The 12,923-nt window shown below is 41.6% G+C and overlaps 2 protein-coding genes across 4 annotated transcripts in view; one reads left to right on the plus strand and one right to left on the minus strand.

Moving 5' to 3' along the window:
• The window catches only part of myripb (myosin VIIA and Rab interacting protein b), a 103,956-nt gene extending 94,563 nt beyond the window's left edge, over positions 1-9,393 (plus strand). Inside the window, exons 12-18 of one of the 3 annotated variants that reach the window (XM_076761627.1) lie at positions 128-907; positions 1,233-1,295; positions 4,646-4,834; positions 4,959-5,120; positions 5,236-5,331; positions 5,575-5,635; positions 6,736-9,393. In XM_076761627.1, coding sequence (XP_076617742.1) covers positions 128-907; positions 1,233-1,295; positions 4,646-4,834; positions 4,959-5,120; positions 5,236-5,331; positions 5,575-5,635; positions 6,736-6,779 — 1,395 coding nt within the window. In that variant the 3' untranslated portion in view covers positions 6,780-9,393. Of the gene's footprint in view, positions 1-127; positions 908-1,232; positions 1,296-4,642; positions 4,835-4,958; positions 5,121-5,235; positions 5,332-5,574; positions 5,636-6,735 lie in introns of all 3 variants that reach the window. The other 2 variants (XM_076761628.1, XM_076761629.1) reach the window with 2 other exon arrangements.
• A 203-nt stretch (positions 9,394-9,596) lies between these two features.
• prlh2 (prolactin releasing hormone 2) lies at positions 9,597-11,191 on the minus strand. The gene is made up of 3 exons (XM_076761630.1): positions 11,097-11,191; positions 10,592-10,775; positions 9,597-9,894 (listed from the first exon to the last, which is right to left on the minus strand). The coding sequence occupies exons 2-3, from the start codon at positions 10,752-10,754 to the stop codon at positions 9,689-9,691; spliced, it is 369 nt and encodes a 122-aa protein (XP_076617745.1). The 5' UTR covers positions 10,755-10,775; positions 11,097-11,191; the 3' UTR covers positions 9,597-9,688.
• Between the last annotated feature and the right edge of the window lie 1,732 nt (positions 11,192-12,923).

Genomic DNA, 12,923 nt, shown 5'->3' on the forward strand with positions numbered 1-12,923 from the left:
TCTAATAGATTCTTGAAATTGGACCAGTGACAAATCAAGTGGTTGTAAAATATTTTTTCCCCATCATGATGCAGCAAATTACAGTTCTGCGTTTGATAATGTGGTTCGGTTTGTCTCCTCACTCCAGGAGAACAGTGGTTTTCTACTCAATGCCCTTCTGAAGAGGGGTTTAAGTGAGGAACAGTCAGTACCTGACAGTACACCAGTGGCTACAGCTGCACCAGACGCCTTCAACTTAGATGCCATGACACCCGAGCCAGAGGAACTGGACACAGTGGCCCCAAATTCAGCAGCCCCCAGCCCTCCACACCCCCACTCTCTGGCCCCGGGGTCCCAGCACTTGCCCAGCAGCCCAGGGCCTGGAGAGCCCCTGGAAGAGGAGATACGATCCAGACTCAGCCAGCTGGCCAGCCGTGCCAACAGCAAAGACAGCAGCTCATCTGAAGAGGAGTGCACGAAGCGGCCCGCGGACAAACAGACGGAAAAAGAAAGTGACAGACAGACAGAGAAAACCGGACCAAAGGACACAGAAAGAGAAAGGCTGAGAGCAGCTGACAGATTTAGAGACAGGACCAGTATTAAGGAAAGAGACAGAGCAAGTGAAATCATTGAACGAGTGAATGGACAAGAGATGAAAAGAAGTGAGAGACTAATGAAGAGTCAGTCAGTGAGAGAGGAAGGAAGAGTTCGGGAGAGGAGGTTAGAGAAAAGAGTGGAAAGTTTGAAGGAAAACCAGGAGCAGAGGAGAGGAGATAAAAGAGAGATGAACAGACAAAGTAAGAGACAACATAAAAGAGATGTGGTGAAGGAAGCAGAGCAGAAAGGAGGAGTAAGGAGGAGTGGATCCAGTGCAAGTTCACCTGCTATTACACCTTCTTCCCAGGAGGGGGTGCTGTCAGACAACCAGGTAAGGAGATTAGAAGAAAGTACAGTAGATTTGATTCCACCACTCACTTTGTGCTTTTGTCCCTGTCCTGCTAACGAAGTCCCATCTGTCCATCTGCCTTTCGATGCATTAGCTTTTATTTATTTATTATTTCACCCTCAATAACTCTTCATCCTCTCACTGTCCTTGCTTATCCTTGTATTTATGTGATGTCTTCTGTCCCTCATCCTGTTTTCCCTCTTTCTCTGTGCTTCCCTTCTTCTTTTTTGGCTGGTCTGTGTGTTTCTTTGTAAATGTGTGTGTATGTGTGTGTGTGTGTCTGTCTGTCTGTCTGTCTGTCTGTCAGGAGGGACAGAATGACTTGGAGCAACAGCAGAGGCTTCAGTTGCTCTCCTCTCTCTTACAGCAGGTGAGATATCAGCTAGAAAGCAAAGGAACTCTGTGATCTTGTACAGGATGCCAGACTTGAGGACTCTCTAGTTAAACCTCCATTTTACCATGCACACACACACACACACACACACACACACACATCTGCACAAGTGTTTGCAGTGCACCACATACAGTGGAAACATTTTTGTTGTTAGCCTCTCAAAATAAAGCAGCAAGCTCTTCTGTTTAAGCCCGTGCATTGTTTTGTGGATTTTAAGATTCATACTGGAAGACATCAGTCGCAGAAGGAATATAATTTTTCCATTGATAAAAACCTCAAAAGGTCAGAATGGAGCACAAGTCCCTTGAAAAAGAAAGCACAGCAACTCCCAAAATCAACTTCAACAACATATGTGCTAAATACTGCTGCATTGTGCACAGATTGTATCCTGTTATACTTCTGTCAGTCAAACACATGAGCTGTGTCTTAGTGTCATAGTACATACACTACATCACACTAGAAAGGGGACAAAATGAACCATAAACGTCAGTGTGCATCCAAAATCAGCTCGATTTAGCTGTAGTGGGCCTCTGATGCACACAATTATCCAGCAATGCACCACGTGAGGGAAATAAAGAATCTGTTAGCTTTTTTCTTTCCAAAGTTACAGCTTGAATGATGTCTGCTGGTGCACATGTTACATTAGTTCATGTAAGTATAATGGTAAAGTACAGTGGTTCCTTGTTTAGTAACTATAAAAGCATATGTAGTTTGAAAAAGTGCATATAATACTAAATGCTTTTAGTATGTATTATAGCCTTTGGCACAGCTACAGTTTGGTCCTGATCCACATTTTATATATAAAATTGATGATCCATGAGGTTAAAAGCAATATTCCAGTATTGATATTTTCGCATATAAATCTACTCCATTCATGATCGTATTGACAAGTCAAAACCCACAGAGAGTCAGATAGATAGACACACAAACACACACACACACACACACTTGGACATGCACTTATGAGCTATCTGAGGCGTGTGGGTCGATGTTGGTCATTAGCCAGACTCATTATAAGGGCTCCTGTGAGTAATGCTTGTCTCTTACAATGTGAATGACACATGTACTAGCGAGGTCTATTTCTGTTGGTTTTCACAGATCCCTTTGAAACCTGCAGGACGGCTCAGTTTGATGCGAATAAGAGAAAACGTGACGGTGACCGTGTTATTTGTGCCTTTTTAGTCTTTATTTTGTATTAGCATCGAATTTTAAAGGACTTTCTATTATTTGGTGTCTTATAAATGGTCACTGATGATGCTAAATAACAAAGATTCATCAGTATGATGAGTGAGATCTCAATTTACTGCTCACTATGGTATTATAGTAGAAAGTAGTGAATGAGTAAGCAATGCACGTGAATTTGGACACAGTCATTTTTACTGTCCCATAGCACAAAATGCCATAACACATCTGCAAGGAATAGAATTGATCAACCTGAGCGGCTTTAATGTTAATATTATGTCATATTAGAATATTTGAAGAACCAGGACCTTAAATTTGACATGTTTTTCCTCACAAATGTGTCTTTGAATCTGTGTCCCTGTCAGACTGTTTCTAAACCTGCAGCTGCTGTTAGCTAACATGATTTCATCACTCAACCACAGAAATCCACCTGAAGTCCAGCGACTCGTGTTTTCCTTACTGACATTATATTTCCATCTTCATGTGAAACCAAACTAGATTTTTCAATACATGCTGAATTAATCTTTCAGTGTCAACAGCAGTGAGACGTGTATGTGTCAGACTGTTTGATCTGTGTGGTGATGGCCCGGTTCTTTGGAGTGGATGAGAACGTCAGGCTCTCGCTCAGCATCCATTTCTCCATCGATCAACCCAAGTCAATATCTGAGACCGTCCGGCTCTGCTTGTCCTCCTTTTTGAGATCACTGAATGGTGATTTTTTTAAGAAAGATAAGAGGTTTGGTCCTGTGTCATCACCTAAAGCTCTGCCTTTCAGACTGTCAGTCTGACTGAGAAGAGGGATCAATACGCCTCCGATCCCACTGATCAAAGCTTCAGCCAGTGATTCATTCATTATTGAATTACATCTGTCTCTCTTCACCACCCTTTCCTCCTCTTGCTTAGTGTTTTCATCTATTCAGGAAAAAAATGGCAGCTTTCTTTATTGTGCATCTTCACCATAATTACTTGTCCCAGACAGCCTGAATTTGGAAACAAGCTTGGATTTGGATGAACAAGCTGCTCCAGTCAATCGCGACAATGACTGGCAGTAAACCCAGTGACTAACATGTTTATTCATCGGTCTGTCTAAGGCATCTTCATATGGTAGAGACAGAGCTCCACCAACTGATTTGTCCGTTCATTCCACAATTAATGGGCTGAGCCTTTTTAGCTCTATTTTCATGCACCAGTTTTTAAACTGAAAAGGTCAAAAGATATGTTTTTTTCATCAGCATGTTAGGTAATGGACTTATACTCTTGGATGTGAGTTTTAATTTGAAATTGGTCCTTGTTTGCAAATGTTTGGCTAATTGAATTCCTGATTTTCTAGCTGCACACCCAAACGCCGTAATAGATATCCTGCAGCCCACTTTTTGAAACAGGCTGCACAGTAATATGAGTTATTCCATTCAAGGCAGCATCTTTTAACTGATCAAAGCCTAAAAAATAAAAGATCAGTCACTCCTCCGCTCCGCCGGCTTTGTCTTGAGACCTTTTTCACTTCCTTACCTCCTCCTCCTTCTTCTCCTCCCGCCTCACTACTGCATTTCTCACCTCCAGGTCTTTGTTCTCAACCTTCTGATCCTCTGCTCAAGCATGTGCGGACATGAATGTTCACAGAACAGCTGATTAGGCAGCAGACAAAGAGTGACAAATATGTGCGTATGTGCCACCTGCACAATGTTCTTTGACAGAACCGTGCAGCTTAGAAACACATAATAGAAACACAAACCTTTTAGGCAGAGTCGCATTCAGTTTATGTTCTCCCCTTCATTCTCAAGTAGTATATTTTATTGTGTTTTTTCCCACCCTAATGATTTTCTAATGTCCTACAACTGTGGTGATCTTATGTCATTATGCTACATGATGCCCTTGTTTTGTCTTTAATGTGATGATTACAGATGTTGTATAAAGAAATGCATGAAATCCATTTGCTCCCAACTTCTCTTAAAAGGTTTCCGTAATTTTTGTGGCTACTTCACTTTTAAACATGAAACATTAATATGTTTTTTTCTCCTTCAGCTGTTAACATTAAGCCTTTCAAGATGTATCATGTATATTACTCTCTTCTGTACTCTGTGTGTGTGTGTGTGTGTGTGTGTGTGTGTGTGTGTGTGTGTGTCTGTGTTCTTCAAATGAAGCAGAAGTACTCGGCGGCCTCCCTCTGCAGCATCACCACAGAGGTGCTGAAGGTTTTGAACGCCACTGAGGAGCTGATCGGCGAGGCAGGAGGTGACAGCTACACCCCTTCTGAGTCCATGAGTGCTTCTCCCATCTCCAGCAGCTCCGAGACCCGCAGGCTGGACCAGAGGCTGACCAAGATGGAGGAGAATGTAAGCTAAAGGGCGAGTTAGCCAGATAGCTTTACCCCCCTGTGGATTTCCACCCAATAATGAATAAAATAAGTATGTTCTCTTGTATTGGGAGCTAAATGTGTTGCTCTTCTTCTCTGTGCAGGTGTACCTGGCTGCTGGTGCTGTGTACGGGCTTGAGGGAGCGCTGGGGGACCTGGAGCAGTGTGCTCGTAGTATTAGCAGTGGCACCACAGACACAGAGCTGGCCTTCCTGGAGGACCAGGTGGCTACAGCAGCCGCTCAGGTCCAGCAGTCTGAACTGCAGGTACTGCAAACAGCCTCCTAAATCCCAGCTTCCAGCTCAATGATCAGTGAGGAGTAATTAGTTTCTGACAAGGATTGAATGTTGTTTTTAAATGATGTATGTTTCTTCTTTTAAGGTGTCAAACATTGAGGCCAGGATATCAGCTCTGAAAACAGCTGGGTTGAATGTGGCTGTTTGCAATCGCTTCTCCAAGTACAAGCCAAAGGCGAAGGTAATATACACGTATATATATACTCTCTTATATGTTTAGTAATGAGCCTGAGAGAGAGAACCTGTAGTATAATAATAATTCAATCTAGGTTTTGCGGATGTGCGAATACTGTAACTTACTTCTTAAGTAATTAAAGTTGTCTGATATGATAATGAGAAAATGAGCACATATAGCAGCTATAAGTTAGGATGATTTAGTGTTTACTGTGTATAACGCGTATATATACGAATACTCTGATTACAGCCTCAAACCCTGGACTCATCACGCCATCAAAGGAGGAAGCTTCCAGCCCCTCCACTGAAAGGTTGGTGCTGCAAAATTACTTTCATATCAACCACTTCAAGAGATACATGATCTCCAACATCCCAAACATGAAAAATAATTTTCTTAAGATATATCCCACATATCCTCAGTTACATAGGAAAAAACTACAGTGATGGAGATTGTTTTCTGTCATGGTGAAAAAACACAACAATCATTTCAATCCTGATATTGATATGTCCTGAAACAGAGAGAAATACTGACTTATTTCAATCTTCAAAAGCCGACTAAATCCAAACTGATCCAAAACTGTTGAATAAGTTTGCTGCCGTGATGTTCAATCCGCTGTACATCCCCCTACTTATATCAGTCACCAACAGGTTAAGCAAAAGTAAAGTGAGTCTGCTAACCTGCGCTGACTTACACGGTTCATGTCATACTCTCCCAACCACAAAGACTGCTTAACAGCCTTGCATACACATACTCTGTGCATGTGTGTGTGTGTGTGAAACAAAGACAGCTAGTGATGGGGGGAGAGGCACAGGCGAGGGGACACTTTCATTCACCTTTAGTTAACATCACACATTTTGCGCTTTGTCCTAAAAGAAGAGATTGGCCGCTGAATGGATGTAAAAATGAATACATCTGCTCGAAAGGGACTAAGTAACTGAAAAGCTCCATTAGATGTAAAGCAGCCAAATGGAAACACGCACAGTACAGGAGGATAAGGCTCGTTTTATCAACCAACAAGAAGTCTGTTCCTTTTCATGTCAGTGAATGGCCTTTTTCTGTTGGGGCTTTCTTTATGTTCGTGTTTGTCTCTTTTTTTTTTCTTCACCAGCATCCACACAATAGCTCTGATTCAGGGTGGCTTTTTGAGCACAGCTCCAAAGACAGACAGCAGGCAGGACAATGGGAAAAAATCAGTGACCAAGACATGTAATCATATCATTGATTCTAGCTTAGTGTCTTTTTTTATCAGTCCATCAGACAGCATGCTGTAAATCTGTGACTGGGAGTCAGCTGTCATCTCAATCACATGTTATTGGTAGTTTCTTTTCTTCTGGACAACCCAGGCTTTTTGCAGGAAATTTTAAAATGCTGCTTTGCTTCATGCTTGTTTTTTTTTTTTTTTCATTTCAGAAAAGTTGGAGCCCGAGCAGCAGGTGAACGTATTTCGGCCGTAGTGACACTCAGCAGCACAACAGGTCCCTCAGGGCCACTTCAGAGCCCCAGGGACGGGGGGCCCTCTCATCCAGTGCCTTGACCCAGTGTCCGCCTCCAGCTCCAGGCCAAGCAGGGGCCAACACCTGCCCCGTGTGACCCAGCCAGGCACGGTACCGCGTCGGTCAAACGTCTCGCATAAGACATGACTGGCTCTTTCCTCTTTTCCACCTCTGTTTTCTCCTCCTCACTGCGCACATAACATCAAAGCAAGGATGACTCGGGGTCTCTGCCTTAAAAATCTGCAAACACTCCTCATGACCCAACTGAAAAAGAATATCTGTACAGATAAATGACTCCATTTCCTTTTTCTATCTGTTTGCAAGAGTATTGTGATTTACTGTACAATGACGACGTGGAAAAATCATGTGAAACTTTCTGTGATTCAGTGTCCCAAAAAGAGGCTGAGCCGTGTTTTCTACTGCATCTTCTTTCTCACCAAATGAAGAGTCATGAGGAATCTTATCATACTGTAAGCCCCTCCCAAGCTTTTTTGGATGATTGTCCTTTTTCACACACATTCAGCTATCAGATGGTAATCCTCATCTGGGGAACGATTGTAATACCTGCGGCATTTTAACCTTTTTTTGTTTGTTTGTTTTAAATCCAAGCACTAACCAGGAAATAGTGTTTAGAAGTGCAAAGAATCAGGACCAGGTCCCCTCTTCCTGCCACTAAAGTTGCTAAATGGCAATGATAGAACACAAAGCACACTTGAGAAATATGTCATTTTTTGTAAACAATCCATAAGTAGTTCAAAGAATGGTTTGATGTTTTGGGACTTTTTTTGCAAAGAGCTCAATATCACTCTCATTTCTGTATGGTAAATATGTAGCCTGTTAGCGAGTTTCCCTCTAATTTCAGTCTGTAAACTAAGCTAAGCTAAGCTGGCTGACTGCTTCATATTTACCATACAGACACAAGAGTGGAACCAATTTTGGCATCTAATTCTCAGCAAGAAAGTGATAAAAGCGTCCAATTCTCCTCATAAATAAATGCCAACTATAACGATTTAACAGGGAAGTGCTCTCCTAATTATTTAGAATAGCAAATGCTGAAAATAACTGCTCAGTAGACACACTCACTGCAGCCTTAATGTGGAAGCTGTTGGCTTTCACATTGAAATGAGTCAAAACAAGGTTTGAATAATGTCTGAATGTCAGACAAAGTCAGCCCAACACAAGTCTGACGCTGAGGTTTGATCTGACAGCCTTCCCTCGTGCAGTATTCTTCAACCCAAAGCCATTTCTTCCTCCTCTCTGTCATCTTCTTCGTTTACTTTCAAACGTTGTGGCCTTTAATTTGAACACCAAGGTATTTTCATGTTTCCCCTTCACTGGGTCATGTCTGAACTTTTCTGTTGCATTCAGAAGATCTTGTAAAGATTTTTACATAATGAAGTCTGATGGGCTATATAACAAATGCCATAAAACCATGATTTTGTTACAAGCAATTTATTTTTGTACTTTGCTGAACGTTTTTATGCAATACCACTGAAATACGTACTATTGCAAATCGAAGGCTTTATTCTCTCCTCAAAGGAGCCCTCCTCAGCCAGTCCTATCAGACTCTCACGTGTGGTGACTCAAAGTGCTTTCAGTGTACGCCTGCATTTACCATTTGATATTCTGCCGGTAATGACGATGGTAAATGTTACAAAAAACAGGGGTGACAGCAGGCGTTTTTGGAGCGGCTAGTACGATTCATGCTGTATTTGTACTCCTTAAACACTCGATTTGAGAATACTGCCTTTCATTTTTGGGTTGTTTTTCTTTACTCTCTGACCACTTACATTAGTCAGAATCTCAGCTGGCCATGCATCCATCGGAGCAGAGTTGGATTTCCAGATGGACTGCTTGGACTGAAAGGTGTGATGATCTTCTGTGTGATTGCTCTGCCCCTTCTGTTAGTGACCTTTTCATCCCAGCCCTTCACATCTCTGGTTTTTGCACACTGATCCTGTACTTTTGTCAATCTTGTTCTCCAGAGGTGTTGATGTGTAAAAGCATGTTTCTGGTTTTATCGAAATTGATGTAAAAATTTCCCATGAGAAGCACAGCCACAAGGGTCCAATCATCATTGTCCTGTATTTTTCTAATGTAAAAAAATAATAATAATATTGTATCATCACAGAATTTGTTAATATATGTATATGTGTGAAACGATGGATATGATATAGAATAATGTGTGTATTGCCCAATCATAGTTGATCAATCTTTCAGTGTTGTGTGCAAGAGGCTGTGTTTAATTGTCATGACTTGTAGGGCTGGATTCACACAGGGAGTCTAATGTACTACTATAACTGTGTCCCAGATACTCAGAAATAATGATTCACACAGAGCTAAAAACAAATCCTACTTCTGTTCCTGTTTAAATCCAGTGTGAATGACTACAATGAGGTTCCCTGTGCGCAGCTCCACAGGCGGGCCATTCACTTTTATGTGCAATTGTTTGTTGCGATCCATATGACATGTTGGGGAAAATATTAACAAGCAAAAAATACAAATTCTCTATGTGCCACAGTACTCTGAGAAAAAAAAATGTATTATGAAATGAATAAAATTTGCAAACTTAAAACTTTCTGTTTTCAAAGAAGGAGGTTGTTGTGCGCCTGCAAGTACAGGAAGGCTGCAGATTAAGTGAAACCAGACATAATCACAACATCCTGGTTTATTAATCAATATAGAATGCATTTTTATATACAGATACATTTGGAGAGTTATTTCATCAAGGATCCCACCAACCAGGCCTCATAACAGACACCAGAGAGAAATACAATTAAAAGCTAGAGCAAAGAGTGTATAACCTCAATCAAGATTAAAAAAAAATGAAGACACTCGGAGTTTGTGGATAAAGGGAGGAGGACACGCTGTCACGGTAGCCAATCCCTGTCCTCCTCATCGAGCACGTTCCCGAGGTTCTCCTTGTTTCTGAGGCTGTTGAGTAGCAGCGCCAACGTCCTGACGACAGGCTGCATCCCCCCGCTGCCCAGAGCCTCCACACTGCTGTGCCTCTTCCCGAAGCGCCCGATGGGTCTCACCCCACGCCCCACGTACCAGAATGGGTCTATCTCTGGACCTGGATGCCAGACAAGTACATCAGTGGTAGTGACGATGCTTATTGTGATAACAAAGCAACATTACTGCCAGAAACAGATTTTGTGATGCTTTAACTGTTATTGGTGCAAAAAGAAAAGGTAAAACAGAATTCTGATTTTATAAGAAACCTAAAAGACTGGTCCATACTGTCAGACTCCATCTTAAAACTTTAGCTGTCAGGTTCTTTTTCAGTCTTTATATAGTTTTCCTGATGGACTGTCAGTGCTTTCAGTCCCTCTCATGTGTCTTTATGTCCATGTGAACATAAATGATTCTTTACTCTGATTTGATGCATTCAGGAACTAAATGGAACAATAATACCAATGAATACAGCAGTAATCATACTGTTTGTGTACAGTAAATTCTGACAACATAATACATGTACAAGATTACATGAATCACCAGTGTACCACAATTTTTTTTGAATGAGGATATTCCTCATTTTGAGCTGGAAAAAAAGAAGTGCTGAGCATCTCTCTTTAAAACAAATAGCTAATACTTAAATGCAGTGAATGAGCCCTTAAGATTCAGAGAGCCTTTTCCAACCGTAGCCTGTTGACAACATGCTTCATTCTGTCTGTCTTTCCTCTTAACTTTCAGCCGCTCAAATCTCCCTAAACCACTCCAGCAAATTCTTCGGGTTACTAAAAAAAAAACTGTATAAAACCAAGCCTTACTTCTGTTGTCAACATTGTGAACAATGTGGAAGTCGTGCTCCACCGTGGTGCTGTGAGCGCTGCTGAGGCTGAAGGAGAGGAGGAGGAGGAGCGCCAGAGATGCAGGCAGCCAGCGGCTCGTCAGGACGCAGTGCCGGACATCAGTCACTCTTCCAGGCAGCATGCTGTGGTAGCGCTCAAGGCACTACAGAGGACGGAGGGACTCTGGTCAGTAAAGCATCACTCGCACACTCAACACTTGAGCTCAGCTGACACTGATACAGTTGGACATTAAAAATATCTTTGAGGCAGGAAAGATCATTTAAAAAAAAGTACTTATGAATATTATAGAAAAACTGCAGTTTCAGATAGAAACACAGTAGAGCATTATCCACAGTACAAGAGAAGGAAAAAAAACCACACTGCAATGACCATTACAAACTCATAAATGTCTCTAAGTTATTGTTGTACACATATGATCCCATTAGACCCGTTGCACAGCTGTGTTAGAATAAAAACTCCTTACCCTGAACTTTGGTAACAGGCTGAGGTCAGTTGTCGGAGGTCTGAAGCAGTTATTGCTGAGCAGGTGTGCTCCAGCTTATATATCCATGCTGCTCGCGTGGTTGCTGGATGATGAATCAAGAACGTCAGTCACACATAGTGATCCCAGACTACAGAATGCATCACCTCACTCCTCCTCCCCCTCCCCTCCTCCTCTTCTCCTCCTCCCATCCTTTAAACCCCCCCTCATCCCTTTGAGAAAGGAGGCTCGGTTTTGGAGTTTTCCTCATTTCTGTCACGTAGCAGAGCAGTCCATCAGGAAGTCAACGACATGCAGACAACTTTAAATTAGTGAACATGGGGAGACCCAACACCTCAAAGTAGGCCTGTCAGACAGTGACGCGGAACTGTCGTGGGCGTTTTTTGATGAGCCTTTCATCAATCAGCTTGATTACAAGGAACAAGACAGGACACAATCAGCTCTTGTAAAAAAAACTCAGTGTCTTCTTTTAGTTTTTAAGCATTCGGACCTTTCTTAATAATAACCAGCTCAGAACACCACGATTATAAATGCAAACAGACACTGCACCTACCGTCGCCTTTTAAATAATATCTTAAATCAATGACAGGAGAACCAAAAAATCTAAGTGATTCAGGAAGGAATGAGAGCTTTAAATATACTGTAAGTGTATGTGAATTCACACTATGTCAGGTATGTGCCACCAGCACATGTGCTGAGAGGTAACAGTGATGAATCACACGTGTGAGGCCAAGACGAGGAGAACTTCGCTTACTCAAATGTGTTCAGGTGTTAAGTCGCCTGCAGGACTAAAGTGATGCCTGTAAAGGTCGCAGTGTGACAGTGTTCCTCCAAATGTAACCATGCAGCTTAACCATAACATGTGGGCTACATAACATTCAGCCAGGAGTTAAGTAAATTCATTCCTTTCAACTTCAATTGCTGGATTTTTTGTGACTTGCTTTTTGAAATAAATAGTTTGTGCACCTTTACAAAACCAAGCCAATTAATTCTTCAGTAGATGTAGAGCTGAAGTTATTAGTCTATTAATTGGTCAATCAGCAGAAAAGCAACAATTCTGATAATCAATAAATCTTTTCAATCTTGTTTTTCTCAAATTGAATATTAGTTTTTCATGTTTTTCTGTCATTCTATAGACCAATTGATCAATCAAGGCAAAAAAATCAACAGATTCATAGTGAAAATAAGTAGTTGTAGCACTGGTTGCATGTGACTTTTTAACAAAACAGTGAATCTTTAGAATCAGCTTTTAGCTTGTACGATATCACCATCTAAAACTGCTGTCCTACGTAGCATGTGACGTCAAAGGCTGCATATGCGTGTACATGTGTGCAGGTACACAGCTGCACCCTGGGGCAGCACTTTGGTTCTCCTCCACACATTAGGGCAGCCATAATTTTGTCATGGACTGAGATCAGATAGTAAGATGCGGACATGAGCCCTGCAATAACGACAAGATAACTACCTGAGGATGTGTAATCACACTGCAACGTGGAAGAGACCTTTAATATCGAAGCTAATTTGATTTATGATAGGGAGCCCTTATTTGAAAGCACAGTGTGTGATTTGTTGCTGTGAAGAAATGCAGAAAACACTTTCAGATACAGTTCAGTTCATCCCTGTTTTTGTGGATCAAATACAGTAATATAGTGAATAGATTTAGGGACAAATAAACAGAATGATATGCTTAGTTACAGACCGCTATTATAAGTTCTGTCTTTCATTTGCCCTCATACTAAGTCATCATAGACAAACACATTGCAATTAGGTTATTTTTTTTAAATTCCAAGTCACTTCATTTGAATCCAA

This window comes from Chaetodon auriga, chromosome 21 (genome assembly GCF_051107435.1).
Source record: "Chaetodon auriga isolate fChaAug3 chromosome 21, fChaAug3.hap1, whole genome shotgun sequence".
Taxonomy (NCBI): domain Eukaryota; kingdom Metazoa; phylum Chordata; class Actinopteri; order Chaetodontiformes; family Chaetodontidae; genus Chaetodon; species Chaetodon auriga.

Coding starts and splice junctions, on each gene's coding strand:
- prlh2 (XM_076761630.1), bottom strand. CDS start 10,754: ATGCTGCCTGGAAGAGTGACTGATGTCCGGCACTGCGTCCTGACGAGC. Junction 9,895..10,591: donor TCACAATGTTGACAACAGAA/GTAAGGCTTGGT, acceptor TCTGGCATCCAG/GTCCAGAGATAGACCCATTC.